Genomic DNA, 27,367 nt, shown 5'->3' with positions numbered 1-27,367 from the left:
ATGACGTAAGTGTTCCAAACAACAGCGATTTACGACAGCTGATAAAGTTGACTACAAACTGTTCCTAAATCATTATTTGCATTGATACCTTTCTACGTCGATCAGTGAAATGCATCATTCTACCTAAGTAGCACACGAAGGCGAAAGTCCTGCAAATGACCACTTTACGCGTAGGTATTTAATCTGTGGCCGTTATAAAATACAATGTCTCAGCTTCTCGCACTATAGCAAAGTCTTTCTATGATAATTGTTTTCGTTATCTGCAGCGGGAGATGAACTCAAAATTGATCATGGGTTTATTCCATAAGTAGTTTCGGCAGTGATTTTTCTGATTATAGGGAACTTGTGTCAGGATTGACCAAGGTGAGAGCTGACAAGCTGAGTCAGACCCTACACAAAGACTCTGCAGTATCGACTGTCGAAGAAGCCGTCTCATCATTGAACAATAAGAAGTTACTTGCTATCACAATGAGTGATAAACAGCTCATTTCAACTTCTGGTTTAATGGACTTGATAGCGCCAGTACATTACATGAAACTGTCTGTGACACAATTCCTATGAACGAATTATCAGTCACAACACCGCTTTTGCTAGATCTTTATCTAGACCAAAATGTACGCAAACATGCAGTCTAATGGGTCGCCTCTTCTTAGATTACCACGGAACGCCATCTAAAGTGGCTCTAAAACTGCGTAACTATCACTTTGCCTTTACTAACAAGGGAACCTCCCCATCGCACCCCCCTCAGATTTAGTTATAAGTTGGCACAGTGTATAGGCCTTGAAAAACTGAACACAGATCAATCGAGAAAACAGGAAGAAGTTGTGTGGAACTATGAAAAAAATTAGTAAAATATACAAACTGAGTAGTCCATGCTATGATAGGCAATATCAAGGACAATGGTAGTCAAGGAGCGCCGTGGTCCCGTCGTTAGCGAGAGCAGCTACGGAACGAAAGGTCCTAGGTTCAAGTCTTCCCTCGAGTGAAAAGTTTAACTTTTTACTTTCAATTTATGTGACAAACTCTTATATTTTCATCACTTTTTTGGTAGTGATTATCACATCCACAAGAAAACCTAAATCGGGCAAGGTAGAAGAATCTTTTTACCCATTCGCTAAGTGTACAAGTTAGGTGGGTCGACAACATATTCCTGTCATGTGACGCACATTCCGTCACCAGTGTCGTATAGAATATATCAGATGTGTTTTCTTGTGGAGGAATCGGTTGACCTATGACCTTGCGATCAAATGTTTTCGGTTCCCATTGGAGAGGCACGTCCTTTCGTCTACTAATCGCACGGTTTTGCGGTGCGGTCGCAAAACACAGACACTAAACTTATTACAGTGAACAGAGACGTCTATGAACGAACGGACAAATCATAACTTTGCGAAAATAAAATTTTGAGTCGAGGGAAGACTTGAACCAAGGACCTCTCGTTCTGCAGCTACTCACGCTAACCACGGGACCTCGACGCTCCTGAGCTCATATGCTCCTTGATGTTGCATATCTTGCACATGGACTACTCAGTTTTTATATTTTACTAATTTTTTTCATAGTTCCACACAACTTCTTCCTGCTTTCTCGATTTATCTGTGTTCAGTTTTTCAAGGCCTACCCACTGTGCCAACTTATAACTAAATCTGAGGGGGGTGCGATGGGGAGGTTCCCTTGTAAGATACTTCGTAATTATTAAATTGTGGCTAAAGGTTGAAGAGATTCTCATAAGCAAATCACGTGAACTGACGGAACTGATATCGGCCAGCGTATTCAAATACGGAGATACACTGTAGAGCCAAAGAAACTGGTACACCTGCCTAATAGGGCCCTCACAAGCACGCAGAAATGCAACGACACGACGTGGCATGGACTCTACTAATGTCTGAAGTAGTACTGTAGGGAACTGACGTCGTGAATCCTGCATGGTTGTCCATAAATCCGTAAGAGTGCGAGGCGGTGGAGATATCTTCTGAACAGCACGTTGCAAGGCATCCAAGATATGCTAAATAATCTTCATGTCTAGGGAGTTTTGTGGCCACGGGAAGTGTTCAAACTTAGAAGAGGTTCCTGGAGCCACTCTGTAGCAATATTGGACGTGTGGGGTGTCGCATTGTACTGCTGGAATTGCCCATGTCTGTCGGAATGCACAATAGACATGAATGGATGCAGGTGATCACACAGGATGCTTACGTACTTATCACCTGTCAATGTCGTATCTAGACCTATGAGGGGTCCCATATCATCCCAACTTCACATGTCCCACACCATTACAGAGCCTCCACCAACTTCAGCAGTCCCCTGCTGACATGCAGCGTCCATGGATCCAAGAGGTTGTCTCCGTAACTGTACACGTCCATCCGCTCGATACAATTTGAAATGAGACTCGTCCGACCAGGCAACGAGTTTCCGGTCATCAACAGTCCACTGTCGTTGTTGACGACCCAGGCGAGGCGTAAAGCTATGTGTTGTGCAGTCATCAGGGGTACGCGAGTGGACTTTCGGCTCCAAAAGCCCAAATCGATGATGTTTCATTGAATCGTTCGCAGCGTGACATTTGTTGATGGCCCAGCATTGCAATCTGCAGCAATTTGCGGAAGGTTTGCACTTTTGTCACGTTGAACTATTCTCTTCAGTCGCTGTTGGACCTATTCTTGCAGGATCTTTTCCTGGCCGCAGCGATGTCGGAGATTTGCTGTTATACCAGATTCCTGATATTCACGGTACACACATGAAATCGTCGTAAGGTAAAATCCCCAGTTCATCGCTAAGTCGGTTGTACCGCATCCCATCGCTCGAGAGCCTACTATGATATCACTTTCAAGCTCACTTAATCTTGGTAACCTGCCATTGTAGCAGCAGCAACCGATCTAACAACTGAGCCAGACCCATGTCGTGTTATACAGGCGTTGCCGACCGCAGCACCGTATACTGCCTGTTTATTTGTATATGCATTCCTATACCAGATTTTTTGGCGCTTCAGTGTATAATACAACAAGTGTCTTTCACATGTATCAGTCTCGGAATCAGTAATGGTAGTATAGGACCTTGTTAGGTAAATTGCTGATTTAACGCTCAAACGGTTCAAATGGCTATGAGCACTATGGGACTTAACATCTGAGGTCATCAGTCCCCTAGAACTTAGAACTACTTAAACCTAACTACCCTAAGGACATCACACACATCCATGCCCGAGGCAGGATTCGAACCTGCGACCGTAGCGGTCCCGCGGTTCCAGACTGTAGCGCCTAGAACCACACGGACACATCGGCCGGCTTTAACGCTTATTTACAGTTGCTGCAGTAAATACTTTGCTGTTAAGTTAAGAAAGAAAGTACGTAGGCTATCCTTGTACAATCTAAAGGTTAAACTGGTTGAATCTTATTTTAATGAGTTGCTGCTGAAGCAATGTAAGGCGTTATTCGTCGACAATGTATGGCAAAAGGCTCTTTCTTATCGTCGTTCCATATAAGAAGTTTGGACCCTCAGTGCTCTTCTTGTATATTTATTCTTCTTGATAACTATTTACTGTGCCCGTTTACAACCACATAATGTGCCTGTCCGTATGTTAAAATCTTGCCGTTTATTCCATACATTCCCAGACACCGCCTCTGCAACTGATCACTTGTCGCTAGCAACTCTTTTCCTCCGACTACTGCTGCGCGACTTGGCGTTTACGCGCAAAGTGACAATATTCCTTACTTCAAACACGCTTTGGCTCTACACGGTAGCAAACTTCCCTGACTCGGCCACAGTTTTTACTACGTCGTAATTACAGCATTCTTTTTTTTAATCAGTTCGTTTGAATTTCTTTGAAGTTTCATTACGTGACAACATTAATAAAATAATGAAAAATACTTATGATAGAAATTACATGACAGTTACAGAAATAGTTATGAGAAAAATTTATTTGGCACTGTGCTTTTGTGTTTCGAAGTGTAAAAGAAATTAATCTGTTCAAGGTCTAGATGTTTTCCGCATAAAATTTTACATTGATATGATATTTGACTGTCAACAACAACAAAGAAAGATTGAAATAAAAAAGTTTGAAATAAAAATGGTCAAATCTTTTGTGAAATGATTTGTTTAAAAGCAATAAATAGAACAGATTAGAGAAACATTTGACATGGTTCTGAATGATGCTCAAATCATGTACAGCAGAATTTAAATTTCAATGCTGAACTTATGGTCTGTGAATTTTTAAGAGTGCTAGAGGATCTTGTTTGATGGGTTATGTACACTGTGCATCTCATTTTCTGTATACGTTTCCGAGTATCATTCAGAAGTCCATCAAGTGTTTCTCTAATCCATTTTATTTCATACATTTAGAAATGATTTTCACTGCAATGTTAAACCTCTCTTCATTTAGTGTCCTTTCTCACGTCACTTACCTTCTTTATCGCACATACACGAGTTCTCTATCATACTCGTTCTTCTTCTTGAACACACGCTAAATAGTGTATGCACGACGAGCACCGTTTTACTACCGAAATCACTTTTTTCTAAGTTTCAAGAAGAGAAATTTATGTGCAAATACTCGCTTCGAACACAGCTGCACGGCCTGCTGTGATATTTCTGTGATATTTCACTAACACAGCCTGATGCCGTCTTCATGTGACTAATAAACAGTTTTAATAATGCAGGAAGATGATCCAGCGAAATATGGGCAGACTGAAAAGATAAAATAGTACAAATGGATTGTAAGTTCTCATAGGAAACAAAAAGCAATACGCAGTAAAATATGACTTTGTGTATACTTGGGCCAGCGGAAAATTACTTCTATCGGAGAACAAAGAAGGCGAATTTGTTCCTGCTTAAAACACTGACTGAAAATATGGGCACCTGCTGCCTCATTTTACCATCCTCAGTACCTTCAAAAATTTTGTCAAAGATTTTGGCATGTGAACATTTGCACTCTTTTTTAATATACAACTCACTTCTCACTCTTATATGTTCATCTAACTGTAATTCGCTCACACCAGTCAGTCCATCGCTGTATGACGCTCATACCCACTCACTCCCACTTTCCCATTCTCATTCAGTCACGCAGCCCAACTCATTGTCATTAGTTCCTTGTGTATCTCTGTCACTGCCTCCTGTCTTACAGCCACAGTTTCCTTCGTTCTGTCCTACTACTGTCTCCACTCACTGTCATTTTCTCCCTCTTGCTCTCTCTTACTGTTATGATCTCATTCAGTCCTTCCCACTGCTGCTGTCTCCTCTCACTTTCACCAACTCTCTCATTCTCGTTGTCGTTGTCATGCACTCTGCCTCTCATTATGACTGATTCTCATCCACTTCCACTTTCTCTTTCTCTTGACTCCTCTCCTAATGCCACTGACTCTTTTGCTCTTTTACTGGCACTGATCTGTCAACTATGTTCCATTGCCACTGCGTCCGTCTCTTTCTCTCACTCTGCCATTACCTCCTTCGGTCTTTCTGTACAACAACCACTATCTAATTTCTTCCAGTATTTATTATTTTGCTGTCTCTTTCCGACTGCTCTCAGCATAAAAAGCTTAAATTTGTTGGAACCTAAATCTGCGGGAACGTTTTAATAGTGCTGTGGAAGGTAGAATGAGGCAGCTGGAACCAACTTTTAAGTCAGAGTCTTTTATACAGGAGCATATTTACCTTTCTTGTACTCCGTTTTTCCACTGGTTTTCTCCTTTTCCCTGCCACGACAGGGCGTATAGCTCGTATCAAAAGAACATTATGGGACAGTACAATCTGATAGCTTATTTATGTGAAATTGAAACAACATGAAGCTAATTTTATAACTGAGAACGAGTTTCATATGCATAAAAATTTTGCATATGTTTCAGTGCTACAACACAGGGTTCCCATAACCATTCTGATGATAACGGACAATCTTTGCAACTTATTTATCAGTGTTATGTCACTTTATAAACTTTTCACCTCTCACCGGATTTGTAAGTGCGTAACTTGCGTGAGCAACTAAGGTAACTCTGAATCTATGTACCTCGACAACGAATAAAGATTTTAAGAAAATTTTTACTATTGTTCGAGGTCGGGATCTTAGGAATGCAAAGTAAAAATTACAGTCATTTGCTGTGTATAGCCGTCTCGTAATCCGCGGCTCGGTTTTGATACCTGATAAGCATGTTTATGGGGTGTTTCTCGATAACGGATAAAGATATTTGAAAAAAGGAAGATGGTACATCTAGATAAATGCCTAGATTATACACCCTTAAAATTTGATCATTTTTCTGCTGTTATTTATATTTCCCCCAGACCGTATTTTACGTGCGTATTTTCGTGTGCAGGTAGGGTAGCTTTGAACCTCTGTATCTCGAAACGGGATAAAGATATCAAGAAAAGTTTCAAGGTTTTTGGGGCTTGGGATCTTGGAAATGTATTGTAAATATTTCTGGCATTTTCTGTGCATGGTAGTCTTGGAATCCGTTGCTCGGTTTTGGTACCAAAAACCTGTGTTTTTCGGGTTTTCTCAGGAACCGCCAATGAACTGAATTTTGCTTCCAGATGCCCCTTAAGGAGCGCCTTAGACCACATCTAAAGTAAAAGCACGAAGTGTGTAATACTCAAACTTTGCCCCTGTACTCGTTATGTAGGACAGTTAGGGTAAGGCGACCCTTTTTTGGGGTCTATAAATGGTTTTAGCCCAAGGACTACCCAAAACACTTGACCCTACCTCTCTATCACCAGTGAACCCCTGAAAACTCTCATTTTTATTCTCTGTCTTACGGAACAGATTAGGTAGCGTGCGCTGTCACATGCTTATCAATTTAGTCGTCGTTCTTGGAGAAGTGAGACCAATAGTTACTTCCGCACGCATTACGATTCTTCTTCTTCTACATATTTACCTTACATCTTCTGGAATGCCCATGTCCAAACAAATGAGATTATGGAGACCATGATAAAAGTATTAAACCGATAAAACAGTAACCATACGATCACATAAAACAATGGATCGAGAAGATGTGTCTAGCAGAGAACCGAATTGCACAGTGCCGGTACCTAGTGTCGAGAGACTCATCACGCTACCGAATCTAAAGCCGGCAGGTTGATGATCTGCGCTCAAAACGGCGCATGAGCATCCCAGACCACTCGACATGTCTGATTTGTAGTTGGATGTGACCATATTTTCACTTGACATTACTGATTTGTGTTGCTGACTGTGTCCTTGGTTGGTTGTACGAATTTTGCATATAGTGTCTGGAGAGCGGTCAGCAAACGAAGTACTTCCTTGGCGCACAGATAGAGTGGATGCTCTACTCGTAAAACCTTCCAATTATTCATTGAAATACATATATAGATCGTTCAAAGGTGTGGCTTCCTTTTTTCCAAAACAGCTAAGAGAATTTTACAGTAATTACGAACGAACTGCCAACAGTGAGTCGTTCGCTGGAGCAATATTTCTTTTGGCAGCAGAGAGACGTACTCGTACGTAAGTTTATTTCGTGAGCCCGAAGGAATGAAGTAACCTATCTGAAAGAACCAAATCACGGATCATAACGTGTGAAACATATGTGGTAAGTAATTACTGGAACCTATGTTACCAACGATGGCATGCTTAACATAATAGTGTTGTTGTTGTTGTTATTGTTATGGTCTTCAGTCCAAAGACTGATTTTATGCATTTCAGCACGCTGGTCTATCCTGGGCAAGCCTCTTCATTTCCGAATACTACTGCAGTTTACATCCTTCCGGACCTGCTTACTGCATTCATTTGTTGGTCCCCCTCTACAACTTTTACGCCCCACACTTCCCTCCAATACTAAGTTTTCGATTGCTTGAAGTAACAGAATGACTCTCCTTCAAGTCAATTTATGCGACAAATTTCTTTCTCCACAATTCTATTCATTTCCTCCTCATTAATTATGCGATCTACCCATCTATTTTTAGCATTCTTCTGTACCACCACATATCGAAAGCTTCTATTCTCTTCTTGTCTGATCTGATAATTGTCCAAGTTTTCCTTCCATAGAAAGCTACATTTCCAGCCAACAGCCTCCAGAAAGGACTTCCTAACACTTAAACCTATATTCGATATCAACTAATTTCTCTTCTTGAGGAACATTTTTCTTGTCTGTTCCACTCTGCAGTTTACATCAAGGGTATTCACCCTTTTTCACCTACCGTCTACTTTTGTATCTTCGTTAATAATAAAATTTTGTAACCGTCCTCCACGTCCTCAGTAATGGTGTTCTACACTGAAGCGCCAAAGAAACTGTTACAGGCATGAGTACTCAAAGACAGAGATATGTAAACAGGTTGAATACGATGCTGCGGTCGGCAACGCCTATATAAGACAACAAGTGTCGGGAGCAATTGTTAGATGGGTAACTGCTGCTACAATGGCATGTTATCAAGATTTAACTGAATCTGAACGTGGCATTATAGTCGGCGCACAAGCGATGGGGCACAGCATCTCAGAGGTAGCGATGGAGTGGGGATTTTCCCTTAAGAACATTTCACGAGTTTACTGTGAGTATCACGAATATGGTACCGTGAATATCAGGAATTTGCTAAAACATGAAATCTCTGACGTCGCTGCAGCCAGAAAAGAGCCCTAAAGAACGGGACCAACGACGACTGAAGAGAACCGTTCAACGTGACGAAAGTGCAAACTTTCCTCAAATTGCTGCAGATTTCGACGTAGGGTCATCAACAAGTGTCTGTGTGCGAACCATTCAACGAAACATCACCGATATGGGCTTTCGGAGCCGAAGGCCGACTTATGTATCCTTGATGACTGCACGACACGAAGCTTTACACCTCGCATGGGACGTCAACACGGACACTGGACTATTGATGACTGGAAACATGTGGCATGGTAGGACGAGTCTAGTTCCAAATTGTATCGAGCGGAGGGACGCGAACGGGTATGAAGACAACCTCAAGAATCCATGGACCCTGCATCTCAGCAGGGGACTTTTCATGCTGATGGAGGCTCTGTAATGGTGTGGGACGTGTGCAGTTGGAGTGATATGGGAACCCTGACACATCTAGATACGATTCTGACAGGTGACACGTATCCTGTCTGATCATCTGCATCCATTCATGTTCACTGTGCATTCAGACAGACTTGGGCAAATCTAGTAGGACTATGTGACACCCCAAACGTACAGAATTGCTACAGAGTGACTTCAGAAACACAGAGCCGGCCGATATGGCCGTGCGGTTCAAGGCGCTTCACTTTGGAACCGCGTGACCGCTACGGTCGCAGGTTCGAATCCTGCCTCGGGCATGGATGTGTGTGATGTCCATAAGTTAGGTTTAAGTATTTCTCAGTTCTAGGGGACTGATGACCACACATGTTAAGTCCCATTGTGCTCAGAGCCATTTCAGAAACACTCTTCTGAGTTTAAACACTTCCGCTGTCACCAAACTCCGCAGACATTAAGATTATTGAGCATATCTGGGATGCCTTGCAACGTGCTGTTCAGAAGAGATCTCCACCCCCTCGTACTCTTACGGATTTATGGATAGCCTTGCAGGATTCATGGTTGTCATTTCCTCCAGCACTACTTCCGACGATAGTCGAGTCCATGCCACGTCGTGTAGCGTCACTTCTGCGTGTTCACGGGACCCATGCACTATATTAGGCAGATGTACTAGTTTCTTTGGCTCTTCAGTATATAAAGTAGGGAAGGTACTCAACAAAACTTATAAAAAAGAATCAAAGAAAGACGTATAATAATACTAATTGACCAAATACCTTAAGTCAAAATTTTATGAAAATATAATGAATTTTGATTTAAACTCCTAGTGCCTTCCTCCAACCAGGAAAGCTGGAACTGTCATTAGTGGGCGGTACTGACCAGCTTGACTACCACTGTTTTATATCGTCTCTATCGCGGTTCACCATCAGTTATTTTACCGCCGAAATAGCAAAACTCAAATCTACTTATAGTCTCTCGTTGCGTAATATGAATTCCTTACCGTCGGCAGATTTAATTCGACTACATCTCATTGTCCTTGTTTTGCTTTAGTTAATGTTCGTCTTACATTCTCCTTTAACACCTTGTCCTTCCTTTCAACTGCTCTTCTAACTCATTTGCTGTCTCTGACAGGGTATGTATCTTTTTATAAAATGCAGAACAAGTGTTGCCCTTATACATTGATTCAGTCGGTGGGCTTTCTAAACGGCATCATTAAGCTAACAAAGAGACTGGTAATCTGGTAAGTGTTTTTCGAATGACTTCTAAGACAAAACATGTTTAAGGCAAACTAAAGCTACTATTTGCGCGCATATCTTTGTGATATTGTTTCTCATTATTGAAAAAGATCTAAACAAATCGTTTCATCACCCAAAAGCTTGTCATGTAAAATAAACGAAATTCGTTCCTCGATGTGATGTTTCAACTCATATTCACAAGGAGTAAATCTTCTCTACTCGTCGCAAATGGATGGCCTGCAACGTTGAGAATAAGAGATTCATTTCTCTGAAAGAATTTCCTCTGCTCTGTTAGGTTTTTGTATACCCGCCACATTGATACAATTGAGAGCCAGTGATAAGCATGTTGCTTTACTGTTCTTCAGCGCATATCTTGACTTGCTTTCCTCCCTGAACTGCTGACTCATCGTAAGGGTGACCGATCGCTATCGCAAGTCACCCAGATCCCAGTGAAAGCTGTCCCCAGATAACACACGGCGTCATCCTGACAACACACTGTTATTGCACAGTGACAATACTTTGATTTGTCACGTTATCTACGATAAAAGCTTATGTTCCGCTTGTGGAGAATCCCGTATCTGAAACAGCACCAGATTAATGTCGTGCTATTGGTTCCACATTCAAGATAATTATGAAAGCAAGACGTATACAAGTCTCCTCTCAAAACAGGTAGAGCACTACAGGCCTACAGCAGCCTGCACACAACTTAAGGTCCACGCCCTAAACTGTAAGTATTTCGACTACTTTACAGTACTGTAGTTCATAGTGATTCACTGTTGATACGAATACGTAAACTATACCTGTTCTGAAAGTAAACCTTCGACTTTATGTACACGTGCTCTAGATAGTACCTTCGAATCTTTAGCTTCATTGGATTTGTCGAATGTGGCTTACTAAACACTTGAGACAGCATTGCAAATGCAGGGGAGAGGAAAGTGGAACTAAATTATGCTGAGAGTTGTATTTAGCTAATTCATGTCATAATCAGCACATGAAGCAGGCGAATATGAATCAAGTGTGTCACCTATTATATCAAATCCTTTCGGAATACTAACTTTCAGTTAAAAAAATAATAATTTGTAGTGAGTGATGGAATGAAGACCCATGTTCTTTCACCGATAATACAGGATTGTCAGATTAAGTACGCCGTAAGCAGCAAGTGAAGGAATTAAAGCTACGTAAATGTATTCTTGCGACATCTTTAATGCTGTACAAGCTTACTACGCCTGCGCATTCACTGGCCTGCTTAAGATGTAATTACTTGATTTTCGAATTGACAATGCGGCTTCGTGTACCCACGACAATGTACACGTAGTATACCTAAGCGAAGAGACGGAGCGTTGGAATTCAGCTTCGCTTTCGTGGAAGGACGACTGAACACAGAAAACAACATGTGCAGGGTATTGTATCTTTGGATGTTGTTGTGGTCTTCGCTAAAAGGACTAGTCCTGTCACTAGACTATCCTCTTCAGTCCTCCTCATTTCTGCCAACTGCTGCAACCTAAGTCCATTTGAACCTGCTTACCGTATTCAAGCCTTGGTCTTCTACGATTTAGTCCTCACACTACTGTACAATATCAAACTGATTTGTTGATGTATCAGGATTTACTCCACTACAGATCCTTTCTTTTAGTCAATTTTTGCCATAAGTGGCTCTTTTTTCAGTTTGATCCAGTACCTTCTCATCTGTTGTCCACTCTAGCCGTCTGCTCATCGACATTCTCCTTAGCTACACATTCCGATAGTTTCTATTCTCTTCTCGTCTGAACTGTTTGTCGTCCACTTTTCAGCTCCGTACAAGAATTCACACCAGAACTTCACAAAAGATTTCCTACGAGTTAAAACTGTATTTTGTGTTAAAAATTTCTTCTTTTTGAAACTGCTTTTCTTGCTATTGTCAGTGTGCATCTTTTCTCTCTATTTCTGCCATTATTAATTATTTGATTGCCCAAATAGCGAAAGTCATCGACTATCTTTAGTACCACATTTCCCAATATAATTTCCTCAACATCGCCTGATTTAATGCGAACTACATTCCATTACCCTTATTTTACTTTACTTGATGGTCCTCTTGTAACTTTTTTTTAGGACACTTCCCATTCCATTCAACAGCTCTTCCATGCCTTTGCTGTCTCCCATGGAACAGCAATGTCATCGGCAAACCTCAAAGTTTTCGTTTTCTTTCCCGAGCTTTAATTCCTTCTCCAAATTTGCTTTGTTTTCCTTTACCACTTTTCAGTGCACAGATTCAGAAACATCGGAGAAAGGCTAAAACTGTCTCACTTCCTTCTCAACCACTGCTTCTCTTTCATGCCTTTTGGTCTTATAACTGCCGTCTGGTTTCTGCACAAGTTGTTAATAATTTTTCACTCCCTTTATTTTACCATAGCTCCTTAGAGAATTTCAAAGACCGTGTACCAGTTAACATCATCAAAAGCTTTTAACAGGGTGTCCCAGAAATGTTGTGACACACTTAGAACGGTTGCAGAGGGTGGTTTGACAAACAAATCGAGGATAGTAACCTTTGGCCGGAAACATCATCCAATGACGTTTCAGACCATAGACTTTAAAGACACTGGCGCCTGTCATTAGGCCACCTTTTCAGCAGGAAACAGGACTTCACACGCTGAGGCACTGCAGGCAGAACGCCTCCCAATGTTGTTCTTCAGTGAGAGCGACTGAATACCATGATCGTCATTGGAGAAGTTAGAGCTAACTGCTGCGAAGACAGGCCTTCTCTCCTATGGATGCGATGCTCTGTTGCAGGTTTCCGACACGGGTTTCTATTTGCACTTTATTTTTCTATTGTTTACCGAAAAACATTGGAGATTTTAGAGGGTTCCGGGAGAAAAATAAACTGATGATGGAAACCCGTGTCCGCAACTGTCATCCACTGAAGCAACAGAGCATTGCCGTCATAGGAGACAAGGCCTCTCTGCTCAGCAGCTAGCTCCATGTTCTCCAGTCACGATCGTGACAGTCAGTGTCGATCACTGAATAACAAACAACATTGCTGGACAGTCTGCTTACGGTCTATCAGCATACAAAGTCACTTGTGCAGCTGAAGGGGTGGTCTTGTAGCAGTTACCGGCACGTATAACTCTCACGCTCTGTAGTATCGTTGGTTGATATTTCTGGACACGGGTTCTTATTTTAGATTTGTTGAGACACTGTCTATAGCCCCTTTAAGTTTCTCACAATATTTCTAGGGCACCCTGTACAACGAGATAGATTCATGTGTGAGAAAACCTAACGATGGCAGCACAAACCTTTTTTTCATTTATTGAGTTTCGATTCCCCCCGAAGAGGGCGGGCTGGCAGCAGCTTAGTACGCTGATCTTCAGCCTATAGAATTTTTAAAACAGAAAGAAGATAATAAATAGTGAAATCAGACGATAAAAACCGTGACTTAAATTGTAAGATAGCGGAAAATTAAAACAAAACAAGGGGTTGGCGATGCTAATAAAATACACAGGAAGCAACAGATAAACTAGCAGACAGACAATTAAAAAAAAAACACCCAGTGACAGTACGATTTCTGTTCGTAACACTACAGAAAACACACATGACAATTAACACTTACTTAAAAAACTGCACTAAAAAGTTGGCACAAAGATGACACATCACAGCCAAAGGCAGATGGGGGGGGGGGGGGGGGGACCTGTACAGATGAGGGGAAGAAAAGGGGGGAAGGTGAGGAAACACAAAGTCTGGGGGAGGACTGATGGAGGGAGAAGACTCATAAGGGAGGGGGGGGGGGCAGGGCAGATGCGAGAGGGAGTGGGGAAAGGCAGAGGTGGGGAATGAAAAAGGACTCAGGGGAGAGAAGAAGGCAGAGAGAGGGTAGGCAGGGAAAAAACAGGATAGAAGGGGGGGAGAGGGAGCCCAGGGAAAGGACAGAGGAAGGGAGAGGGGGGGTGAGGATCAGAGTTGATAGAATGGAATAGAAGGGATAAATGGAGGGAAAGAGGGCATCATCTGGGAGGAGGAATCGATGGAAGCCACCTTGGGAAAGGAGATGAAGGGTGTAGAGGTGGAGGGTAGGGCGAATGCAGTGGTGAAGGTGCGGCAGAGGGCAGGGATTGAGAAGGAGAGGAGCAACCAGGGTATGAGGGGGATCAAGGTGGCAGGAGGCGTAGAGGAGGAAAAGGGGCAGATGAGAGAAAGGAATCAGGTCCTAGAGGATCTGGGTAGGGGACAGGAGGCATATACAGAAGGCAGGGGCCAAGCTGCCCAACATCGTCTTCATCGTCGCCGACGACATGGTGAGTGCCGTCCTATCCTGCGGTGCACTGGACACAGTAACCCACACCTTTGTTTCATGAATTTTCAAGATGAGCCGTCGGTCCGTTGCACCCAACTATAGGCTTGTATCACTGGCGTCAATCTGTTGTAGAATTATTGGACACGTTTTGTGATATCATATTATGACTTTTTTGGAGACCCATTAACTCAGTTATGTCTGTGTGTACTACATGGAATAGGTTGTCAGAGGTGCACAAAACTGCAAACATACTTTACATATGCGTCGCAAGGATTACGCTGAAGTCACTTTATTGCAGCAAAGATGCACAAGCGATAACTCCAGATTTTACAGTTCACTACAAATTCCGCAAATGTGGACGCCAGGTGGGTCTAAGCGGTATGCCTTTAAAAGTTTAGGACTTCACTTGAATGCCAAGCAGCGATGGTGAAGCTGTACTGAGACTAGAAGAGTCTGTGCAATACTTTTGCAGGAGGGATAATCCTACAGCAGATAGCAGATGGTTATTGACTATGGGTAGTCACTTTTTGCTTCAGTGGCGTAGAACACCTTAGTGTTCCTCTCTCTGATTTATACACAGCAAGGTCTCTAAGGCCTAACTCGTGAAGCGGTCTATATTCCGTTAGCGTCAAAGAATACGACGTCTCAAAATGATGTTCTTAAGTGACAAAGATCTACTACTGAGTCTTCTCTTCTCTACAGTCCATGTAATGAAATTCTCTCCACTCACTGTGCCAGTGGTCAATCCGCATCAGAATTACGGGTCTTACGAGATGTAGACGTTACCCTTGTCTGGTCTTCAATCCATTCTTCAGTCGATATATGAGGATTAGTAATGATATGCCGCAAACCTAGAGACGAGCAAACTACAGAAGAGATGGTAAGTTAAAATGAATTGAAGGGAGTAATGAAGAGACAAAGCACGTGTTACAGCGCTTGTAAAGAAGATAGGCAACATAACGCTGTACTCTCTGAAACTGAGCACAGTAGAGTCTGAACGAATTGCGCGAAAATTTCAGAATACACAAAAAAAAAGAAAACTCTTACCATATTTTAAAATGACAATTAAGGAAAAAGTTTTCGTAACTATGAACTCTAAGGAAATTCATGTTGACAAATTAAATGTTAGCAACAGAAGAAGCGAGATACAAAAGAGATCACGCGATTTGAGAAACAATACTTGAAAAGGCTTTTACTCATTAACGCAGCAGATGAAGTCGAGATGAAGGTCAGGAACGATAGGAAACGGTATCAAAAAAAAATCTTATGAAATTTGTTGTGCATTAGCTTAGGTATTTAGTTCAATATTATGGAAGGAGACGGAGGAAACAGAGATCTCTTCACTTTTTCCAAATATGTCACTCCCAATAGTCGTAAATAGGTATAATCTATGACAACTTGATTTTTTCCCACAGCACCTCCGTATCTTTATTTTGTTAATTATATTACGTTTTGGCCGAGCGGTTCTAGGCGCTTCAGTCCGGAACCGCTCTGCTGCTATGGTCACAGGTTCGAATCCTTCCTCGAGCATGGGTGTGTGTGATGTCCTTAGGTCAGTTAGGTTTAAGTAGTTCTAAGTCTAGGGGACGGATGACCTCAGAAGGTAAGTCCCTTAGTGCTCTTAGAGCTATTTTAACCGTATATTACGTTCGATGGATAAGCCCAAGTGGTTAGTAAAGGAAATACTTTTGTCTCATTAGACACCTGTGATCATAAGCCGGAGAATGTGTGACGTAGCAAAACGTGTTGCAGGGCTGGAACGACGTGAGCTTCCACGGCTCGGACCAGGTGCCCACGCCCAACATCGACGCCTTGGCGTACCACGGAGTGATCCTCAACGGCCACTACGTGCAGCCAGTCTGCACGCCGTCCCGGTCGGCCATCATGACCGGGAAGTACGCCGTCCGGCTGGATGAGTCTGACGTCAGCGACGGTCATGCACTCAGTAAAAGCGCTTTCTCGTCATCAGGGCTCATAAAGTATACCATGCACGAAAATCTTTTACCAACTCCCATCTTAATTTCTGCACGGTTTGCTCTGATTTTACCTTCGAAGACGTTTTCGGTTCTCCTTCTTTCATTCGACCACGGCGTTGATTCTTAACTTGTAAGTTACCTTACGTCGCAGTTGAAACTGCTTTGTTGTTTCATAAGTTCAAAAAGTAACCCGTCTTCCCCAATGAGATGTTTTATATCTGTATCAGCCAACGCTTCCAAGGCCAGTCTTATAATATTAGGTCTACAACTTTGCTTCCGCCGTTGTGCAATAGACGGCAATAGCGACAAGTGGGGTTCACGTGGTTGGTCGTAGGTGTAATACAATAAAATTAGGCATCTGTAAACATAACGTCATAAAATTATTAGTCGATTTGTGATTGCATCATAAAGTTATTCTCGATTAAGTACGTCAACTTACGTTTCATTTCTCGCCGTTTGAGGGTGGTTTTAATTTTCTGCTTTAACATGAAGAAATCTGCGTCTGTGGCTCTTAAAATGCTGAATAAGACCAATGGTGAGGGAACTATTAATAGAAGAACGTACAGAGAATGTTTTCAATGCCTTAAGACCGGCATGGCGGGGGAAGACAGAACGTTTTCATAGCTACTGAAACAGACGAAGACGGTCACAATACATCATTATCGAAAGCAATTGATGCGTTCGAGCCCAGAACTGAAACACAAACGGCCACAATACAGCGATGGACACGTAAAGCTAATTTTGCAGCAGGTCAGTGCTCGACCCCATGTCGCAAAACCCGTCAAAGTATACATGGAAACGTTGAAATGAGAAGTCCTATCTCTCCCGCCGTATTATACATACGTTGCTCTTTCTGACTACCACCTTTTTCGAACATTGGCGTACAGTATGGCTGACCAGCACTTTCGATCATATGGGCAAGTGGAAAATTGAATCGATTCATGGATCCCAAAAAAAGACGCCCAGTTCTTCCGCCACGGGATTCGTATGCTATCGAAAAGCTGGGAGAATGTAGTGGCCAGCGACGGGCAATACTGTGAATCATAATTTTTTTGTAAGTTTTTCACAATAAAGCCCAGAACTTCAAGAAAAATGGCGGAAGCGAAGATGTAGACCTAGTAAATCCAAACTTTTTCTTTCTAGAACCATTAAAACTGCCATTAATTCATTATTTGTAGATTCTGCAGCCAGTAAATTGCCTGCTAGCACTGATTCACATAAGAGTATTCGCACTGAGTGTGCGGAATTGATTATCAGTCCACGAAGACCCTAAATAAAGCAATAAAAATCATCTCTGGAACTTTCTACATCCTAACATAGCACACAATCTTCACATTTAATGAAATCAACTATAGCTGTTAACAAATAAAATAAAATACACTCTACGACGAAAAAAAAAGGACGCACCACGAGAGAAGTGTCGGAACAGAAAGGAAATCGGTAGATGTGACGTACGTGTGCAGGCAAGCAACGGACTACAATTTCGGAAAAATTGGATGATTTAGTGAAGAGAAAGAGCTTCACAAATTGAACAAGTCAATAGCACGTTGGTCCACCTCCGGTCTGTATGCAAGCAGTTATTCAGGTTGGCATTGATTGATAGAGTTTTTGGATGTCCTCCCGTGCGTTGTCGTGCCAAATTCTGTCCAGCTGACGCGTTAGATCGTCAGAATCCCAGGCCAGTTGGAAGGTCCTGTCCGTAATGCTGCAAACGTTCTCAATTGGGGAGGGATCTGGGAATCTTGTTGGCCAAGACAGGCTTTGACAAGTAGGACAATAAGCAATAGAAACTCTCGCCTTGTGCGGGAGGGCATTATCTTACTGCAACGTAAGCCCAGGATGGGTTGCCATGAAGGGCAACAAAACGGGGCGTAGAATATCATCGACGTTCCGCTGTGCTGTAAAGGGGGCCTACCGCGAAAAGAAATGACAAACGAGACCATCACTCCTTATTCGACAGATCTCTCCTCAACTTAGGAAGTTTGGGTCATTATGTGAGGGACCCTTCAACCAGCTCGGGTTTTTGACGATCTAACCTACCAACTGGATAGAATTTTCAGGACATCCCTCTAGAGGACATCCATAAACTGTGTCAATCAATTACAAGCCGAAAAACTCGCTTCCATAAGAACCTGGGGTGGATCAACGTAATATTGACTTGCTCAATTTCTGAATTTCTTTCTCTTGAATAATACATACAGTTTTTCTGGAAGTGTAATTACTTGTTTCTTTGTACATGTACATTTACGTCACATTCAGACGCTTTATAAATTTTTCTATATATATATATATATATATATATATATATATATATATATATATATATATATGTAATATATTACATTAAACCAAGGTTGTTTCGTCGACTGTCAGGCTTCACATGGTAGTCTCAAAACAGGTGCCCATTACTTTCTCAGAGTTATTAACAAAATACTCCTCGAGGTTTTTATGTCACATGAGAAAAGACAAGTCAGCAAATGTTGGTGAAAGTTTCATTCCTCCCGAGAGTATAGTCTTACTAGGTAATAACTTTGAGCTGAATCACGGCCATCAAGTGAAATCAAGAGCACGGTGAACACGTACGGCTTCAGCAGAAACAGTATCTACTATCCACTAGAGTGACATAGCGGCTTCTATTTCAGTCATACACTGCGATGCCTCGAAGTGAGCCTATCTTTTTCTCAGTGAGGTATTGCTCTGCGGTTCCCAGCAGGTGTGCAGCCCCACGCATTTACTCTCTAGGCGTCAGCGCTGTGACTAATGGATCCCCCGTGTTGTTGCAGGCATGCAGGGCCACGTGATCCTGGGAGACGAGGTGCACGCGCTGCCCGAGGGCAAGATCCTGCCGCAGTACCTCAAGGACCTGGGCTACGTCACCAGGGCCATCGGCAAGTGGCACCTGGGCCACTACTCCAAGGTCTACACGCCCACCTACCGCGGGTTCGACTTCCACCTCGGCTACTGGAACGCCGGCGTCGGCTACTACGACTACATATTTGCAGAAAGGGTAACCATCTCGCTTCTTTCCAGCGATAGAAATAAGCTCAGAAGTTCTCAATCCTACTGGGCTGGAGAATCATTCATGAATGTATGTACGACACATACATACATTCACGAATAAACCACACATGATGGAGCAAAATTGAATCAAATCAGCTTGCAAGATAAACACCCCCAAAAATGTTGGTATCAAAGGCAAAAATTATCATTATGCGTCAGTACAGTTATTAGTATCAGCTTCTCATTAAGCAATAAACTATACAGCGGCAAACTTTTTGGTCACTAAATAGTCGGCATTTCAGTCAGCGACAACAAGTGAAAACAGGTAGTGCAATTCTCTCCACATTGAAATTATGTTGGTTTTTCAGTGCCAAACATCTCTTCCACAAACTACTTTAACTACCATTGTCTCTCACAAGAAACTGCTTTCCAATCTGTTTCTCTGTTTTATATAATTACCAGTGCTCTGCTAGTGTATAGCCGGTACAGATGCTTTCATCCTTTCCCAGTGTCTGTTCTGAGACGGTACTGGTAGCATTGTGCATGTGATCGACAAAAAAAGGAGCAAATGGTGAGAACACATTTCACTTACAGACCACATACTATAGCGGATTTAGCTGTGCCTTTACCGCATTTAGCACTTTTATGTACATGATCGTCAGCACTATTGATGGCCAATTTGATGATAAGGTTTCCTTAAAATATTTCGTAAACTAACGTAGGGTACTGATTTCCTGTCATCCTGTTGCGGCTACTCACAGAGTGATTTTTACTGAGAAGCTCTTGTTCTCCAGTTTTAATTATGCACTTACTGTAGTTTGCTGACTGGCTTCATTCCAACGAATTGATTGGCTCGATTGTTGTTTTCTGAAATTTTTCAGACTGGCTGTCAACATTTGTCTAAAACAATTATATATACATGTATACACACATACACACACACACACACACATGTATATATATATATATATATATATATATATATATATATATATATATATTAGTATTGAAATATAGATATATATCGTGGTTAATATGAACCTATGAACCACAAGCAGCAACACCTACAAAGATCGTGTAGACACTTCTGTTCTTCATATCCCTGTCGTAAGGAAGGGCGCATATCTAAATCTCAGGAGTGCAGATAATCTGTCATCCAAAAACATAATCCAATGTCTCAAGTGCTCCAGGCTATGTCCACATTTGACGATGAGTTCCGATCGTTCTGTACGCCGCCTCAATTTTTTGTAGTCCACTGCAGCATTACAGTACGATGCAGGCCGTAGGAATGTCGTACCGGCATCCTGTCCTATGGTATTCGCATATGCGACTTAGGAAAAGTAACTCTTCATGTGCCATGGTGTCACTCTAGTACCTTTGGTTTTACTCTTATACATGATATATGCCAGAGGCAGCAGAACGGCCCAGTGTGTTGCTAAAGCGCCTGTCCACTTATGATAAACAAGTAATTTTTTTTACAAGGATTGCCATTCAAATTTCTTCAGCATAATCCTTATATTTACGTACGTTCCAGCTGTTAACCTGTTTACAGTTTTCATAATATGCCTTTGTATAATTTCGGTGCGTTGGATAAGGGCTCGTAAGGTTGGAATAATATTCTAGGAGTGGTTGCAATGACGTATTACAATGTTTTCTTTTACATATGTACTGCGTTTTCCCAGAATTCTTCCAACATATTTATGTTTTCTATTCGCCGCTCTGATGCTGATTTCACGCGTTCGTTTTGTTTCACCTATCATCGAAATATTGCTCCAGGTATTTAAGGAATGTGACGGGCTCTATAAGGCTATCACAAAACTTGTAATAATAGACTGCAACCGGCGACGACGTATGAACGGCTAACTGCTCTGCAGGTCAAGCACGTGCCTACGCAGTGTGGAGCGAGTTGATGATTTCGTTTTAAGCACAAAATATCATAGTGTTCATTTAGATGTTAAAGACGAGCTTTAGGTTTTCTTGTTTCGTGCTGTTCTGTAGAAAGTGGCTCCATAATAGGCTTTTCTCTGCCGAATAGCGCTAGGTTTTGAAGTTTAATATTGTGATAAGGAAGGCGATATCTTTTAAGTAGATGTTTTCTGGATTACCAACTGTCCTTGACATACAGTGTATAAGACTAGGAGAACAACACGACCTCCTCTCCCATTGGTAGCTGAGTGTTGCGTTTTCCCCGGCAGGGTGCCCACGGGTACGACCTGCGCGAGAACCTGACGACGGCGTGGCAGTGCAACGGCAAGTACGCGACGGACGTGTTCACCGAGGAGGCGGAGCGGCTGATCCGGGACCACGACACGGAGCGGCCGCTGTTCCTCTACTTGGCGCACCTCGCCTGCCACCCCGGGGACCACTCGCAGCTCATCAACGCCCCGCAGGACCTCATCAACAGCTTCTCCTACATCTCGCACCCTGACCGCCGCATACTCGCAGGTGAGCCGTGTCGCACTCTGTTACTGCTTTCCGTCCTCCTATGAACACCTTCACCACCAGTGCGGTGATGCTGGGATGGAACAATAAGTGTGCGAAGCTGCATTTCAGACTTGTTTTAACAGCTGATGGAACTAATGTAGATGAAATGTTATCTGTTATACTTGTGTACCACGGACTGTAGACTACGGTATAATAAATGGGAGTGTTATTGTGTTGATAGCGGTGATGGCGAAGATGGACGAGTCGGTGGGGCGTGTGGTGGCAGCCCTCCATGAGTGCGACATGCTCAACAACTCCATCACAGTGTTCGTCGCCGACAACGGGGTGGGCAGCGACGTCAACTGGGGCTCCAACTTCCCGTTCAGAGGCGTGAGTCGACTTCTCCTACACTCTCGTACAGTCTGGAGTCTTGTGTTACGTTACTTTTAAAACGTATATTCAGTTCCTCTATAGTAAACCATGACTACCCATACAAAAGAAAGTGAAAACATAATATACGAAGAACAGATCGTAGCAACAACTGACGTAAATGAATAATTTGGCGGGGGACGTCTACGGTTCTTATACAAGGTGTCCCATTTATCTGCTTTAAATCCTCTGGACTTTTTTCTTTGGCTATATTCCAAAAACTCCAGAGGACATGCAGGAACTTATCTTACTTGCTTGTAATTCTCTTCCGCAGGCAACACTGAAAGCAGTAAATAATTCTTTCATTCAACGAGTGCACCAGTGTATCAGTGTCCAGAGTCACCACTTTGAGACCTTTGAACGTTCTACTCCTGGGCAATGGTACAGGAGAGTCAAAGTCAATTTTGTGTTATGTTTTTACTTGGTTTTCATTACTTTTCTGACATCTCCAGCAAGTAGACGACTATGTGATGACGAGCTCCAAGTCAGTGTTGTGTTATGTAATTAATAACGTTGTGTTTTTCTGTGAATGGTACACTGTGATACATTTTTGAATAGGTCTTTAGCAGAGGAAATGAATTACCGAATAAAAAATACAAGGTGCCATTTAAAAAAAGTCATACCGGTGTTCATATCTTTGTAAAAAACAAAGCTACAACGAAGGCAATTATTCAGATTGGTGCCCCCCTGACGGCTAAAGAACATTTCATTGAAACGTTTCGTAATTTGCATCTGGACAGAGTTATTTAGGGTGGTCAAGATAAATGGGACACCCCCGTATATTGTACACAGGCGACACCTGTCTGTACAAAGAGGTGATGTATTGGGGGAAGTACTACTTGGATGAGATTCAATTAACGTTAAAATCGTGGGTCAAGAAGCACATCCTAAATTTTTCCAAACTGGTTTTGATGCTTCGGTTCAGCGATAGCGCATATCTGTACAAGTAAACGGTGACTGTGTTGAACGGTAGAACTGTGTAGGGGACTGATGACCATAGATGTTAATGGCTCTGAGCACTATGGGACTTAACATCTATGGTCATCAGTCCCCTAGAACTTAGAACTACTTAAACCTAACTAACCTAAGGACATCACACACATCCATGCCCGAGGCAGGATCCGAACCTGCGACCGTAGCAGCCGCGTGGTTCCGGACTGAAGCACCTAGAATCGCTCGGCCACACCGCCGGCCGCGTTACAGGGTGATCAACTGGTCTCACTGCGTAGATACTGCTACTCTGTGACAAGACGAACAGTGTGGTACACAGCCGTAGAACCACCATCATTAGGCCACAACGGGTGGATAAACTGAAATTTAAAGACAAGTAGTGTGAAATGGAAAGGTGAGGTGGGGGAATACGGCTAGTGTGCTCGGTAACAGTCCCGTATCACTAACGTCGGTTTGCAGTAGGATTTTGGGACGTGTACTGTGTTCGAATACTATGAATTACCTCGAAGAATACAGTTTATAGAAAAATAGCCAACACGGATTCGGATAATACCGTTCTTGCGAAGTACAGCTAGCTCTTTAGTCCCACGAATTAATGAGTGCCATCGAGAGGTGATGTCAATTCCATAGTTTCAGATTTCAAGAAGGCTTTTGACACCAATCCTCGCAAGTGACTTGCAACCAAATTGCAAGACAATGGAGTCTCAGTTTTGCGACTGTATTCGTTATTTCTTCTCAGAAAGGTAACAGTCCGTAATAATTGACGGAAAGTCATCGAATAAAACAAAAGTAATATCAGGGATTCCCCAAGCGCATGTTATAGCCCCTCTGCTGCTCTTGGGCTTTATAAACGATTTACAAGACAATCTGAGCAGCTCTCTTAGATTGCCTGTAGATAATACTGCCATTTACCGTCTTGTTAAGTCATAATACGATTGAAGTACATTGCAATATGATTTTGAAAAGACATCCGAATGCTGTGGAAAGTGGAAATTGAGTCTAAATAATTAAAGGTGTAAAGCCATCTACTTGAGCAATGAGAGAAATCCGCTAAATTTGGTCGCACGATACAAATGTAAAGGATGTTAATTCAAATAAATACTTAATCATTACAATTGCCGATAACTTAAATTGGAACGATCACCAAACACTGCCATTTATTGTTAGAACACTTAAAAAGTGCAACAGGTCTACTAAAGAGACTGCTTACACCACGCTTGTCCGCTCACTTCTGAAGTATTGCTGTGTGGAGTGGGATCTAAATAAGATAGGACCAACGGAGAACATCGAAAATGCCGGCCAGTGTGGCCGTGCGGTTCTAGGCGCTTCAGTCTGGAACCGCGCGACCATTACGGTCGCAGGTTCGAATCCTGCTTCGGGCATGGATGTGTGTGATGTCCTTAGGTTAGTTCTAGGGGACTGATGACCTCAGATGTTAAGTCCCATAGTGCTCAGAGCCATTTGAACATCAAAAAAGCTCAGAGAAGGGTAGCTCGTTTTGTGGGGGGAGAGTGTGTCACAGATATGGCACGAGAAATGGGGTGGAAATACAAATGTGTCTTTCGTTGCGGCAGGATCTTCTCATAAAATCTCAATCACCAACATTCTCCTCTGAATTCAAAATATTTTGTTAGCACTCACCTACTGAGGGAGAAATGATCATCGTAATAAAATAAGAGAAATCAGAGCTTGCACGGAAAGATTTAAGTGTTCTTTTTTCTCATGCACTGTTCTAGAATGGAACAACAGGGAAACAGCTTGAACGTAATTCGATGACCCCTCTGCCAGGCACTTAACTGCAAATTTCATGGTCATCATTTAAATGTAGACATCTGAAACTATGTTACCAAAATGGCGGCCATTTAGGAAGTCGGAATTTTTGCTGCAACTCTTGATTTTGAAATGGAGGAGTGATGTGACATATCAAGCAGACAGAGAATTGAACTAGAAGATGTATGGCGTCTTTCATTTGACCACAGTGTTATCCATTCTCGAATTCTGTTGCATTCAGTATTGTACGAAGCTAATTCAGGTGATGGCACATCGAGGGTAAATGATGAGCTCGGGGCGTTGTCCGTCTCGTTATGAGGTTGCTGTCATCCATTTCAGCCGTTCTCCGTGAACTTTAATCAATACATGTATCGGAATGAGAGGACAAGCAGCAGGTACCCGATTTGTAAAGTGACATTTACGGCTGACAGCTTTTCCCCGTGAGCTGCGGAGAGTACTGCGCTCTGGATTTCATAAGTTAACGATGCCGAAAAGGCAGTCGTTGTTGCTCCATCCGTCACCGTTTTCGGTCGCCCTGCTTCGGGTTTGTTTGCGACAGTAACAGTTTCACGGAATAACGCTGTAATTTTCACTAACGTACTGTGGCACTGCTTGAAATGCTCAGAGATAACACGGGTGCTTCTCTCTCCTGATACGTGAACGATATCAACGCGTGCGGTGTGTGTTAACGCTATAAGTTTTCACGACACCTGCAAGGAAAAACAATCAGATAAAACTGCGTAATGAATAAAACTGACTTCAAAAGAAAGGCAACTTTGTTTTTCTTTTGTAACTGTCTACGTATAATACATAAACAAACGCGGTCTGGAAAAAAAAAAAACTTTTTACTGCCGGCTACAACTTTCAATCTGCGTTTCAGATCATCTTCAGGTATAGGTTGGGACAAAAAAAGGCAACAACAATAAAAAATTTACAGAAGTGTGATGTCACAAACACATCTCTGATGCTTTGTACAAATAAGAACAAAATATTACTAATCCACACACATATATTGAACCGAAAAGCGCAGTTCGTCACCAGTTGTGTGAAACCTACATAAAAACCACGTGTGTCATGTGCGTAAGCCATAGATGAGTACGTTAAAACAGTGTAAAGTTATTTATACGTGTATAATTCAATAAAAAGAAGTTAATAACAATAAGACTTAAAAGACATGTTACTCTAATAATATTCAACACGGATGATGGTTTGCACTATAAAAGATAGAAAACAAATGTTATAAACAAACTGACAGCTCACCATGCATCGTTCATTTCACATTCGTTTATATATTTTAGTAAACAGAGCAAAATTACCAAACCTATTTGAAAGTCTAAGAACTTGCCTTCATTTAATTAATAATTCTCTGTCTGTTTGAAATCTCCATTGACCTCTATTCCATTTGAAAATTAAAAGTTGCATCCAACATGGAAGCTTTCAAAATGGCTACTGTGCGGGTAACATAGCTACACAAGTTTTTCCACTACCCCATGTCATACTGTTTGACTCATCCAGCTGATTTTGCTTTACAATAATAGATCCACATCAGTGGCCCGACCCGTAGTTGGCTCACCTACAAATTCGATTCAGACTATGGAATATATTTCAGTTCTTTGTACATGGTGTTCTTTTTGAAATTATTACTTTATGACACATTGGGTAGTAGTCAAATATGACAATATCTGTAATTAACTTCTCATATATATCACGGTGATCATCACATTAAATTGCTAATAAATGTTTTACATTTCACGTACATCTTACTCGTAACAAAACATTGTGTATAATTATAAACCAGTGCGTCTACAATCAAGCTATTACAACATTAGTCTTCACAATACTGGCCCGACCTTTGTATAGATTTTGAAAGGTCTAATAGGTCTGACGCCATATACCTTTCCTGTGACTAGCTACTATCATCTCTGAACAGTAAAATACTTCTTTCTACTCCAGTTCATCGACTCCTTTTACGAATGTCATTTATTGTGACTTTTCTAATAAGAAACAAAAAGGCTTTGGTTACTGTGTGGGTGTAGTTTAGCAGACAGTCCATCGGGTATTAAAGTTAGAAATTCCTTAAAAGCAATTTTATTGTCGTTTTAATGGCAGTTATTTAGCAAGTCGTCCATTAGGTACTGAAGTTAGAAATTTCTTAAAAGCAAATTGAATGTCGTTTTCATAGCAGCTAGATTCAATGCAGCTCTTCTGTATGTGCACACTGAAGCTTGAATGTAGGAACATACCCTTGTCGCTTACGGAGCTGCCTTTTCCAGGAGGTAATGCGTCAGACCTGCCGGACGACCTGGACGGCGTGAACATGTGGCCGCGGCTGGTCTCTGGAGAGCCCAGCCAGCGCACGGAGATACTCCTCAACTACGACGAGGTGGCCGAGAACGG

At 42.1% G+C, this 27,367-nt stretch overlaps 1 protein-coding gene across 1 annotated transcript; it reads left to right on the top strand.

Annotated features, from left to right (window-relative positions):
- On the top strand, positions 1 to 27,367 carry LOC124712334 (arylsulfatase B-like). The gene is made up of 8 exons (XM_047242628.1): positions 1 to 5; positions 339 to 522; positions 14,371 to 14,421; positions 16,173 to 16,353; positions 19,180 to 19,403; positions 21,592 to 21,841; positions 22,062 to 22,210; positions 27,244 to 27,367. The coding sequence occupies exons 1-8, from the start codon at positions 1 to 3 to the stop codon at positions 27,283 to 27,285; spliced, it is 1,086 nt and encodes a 361-aa protein (XP_047098584.1). The 3' UTR covers positions 27,286 to 27,367.

This window comes from Schistocerca piceifrons, chromosome 8, assembly GCF_021461385.2.
Source record: "Schistocerca piceifrons isolate TAMUIC-IGC-003096 chromosome 8, iqSchPice1.1, whole genome shotgun sequence".
Taxonomy (NCBI): domain Eukaryota; kingdom Metazoa; phylum Arthropoda; class Insecta; order Orthoptera; family Acrididae; genus Schistocerca; species Schistocerca piceifrons.
Note: the sequence above shows the minus strand (reverse complement) of the source record. Positions and strands in the feature narration are given on the sequence as shown.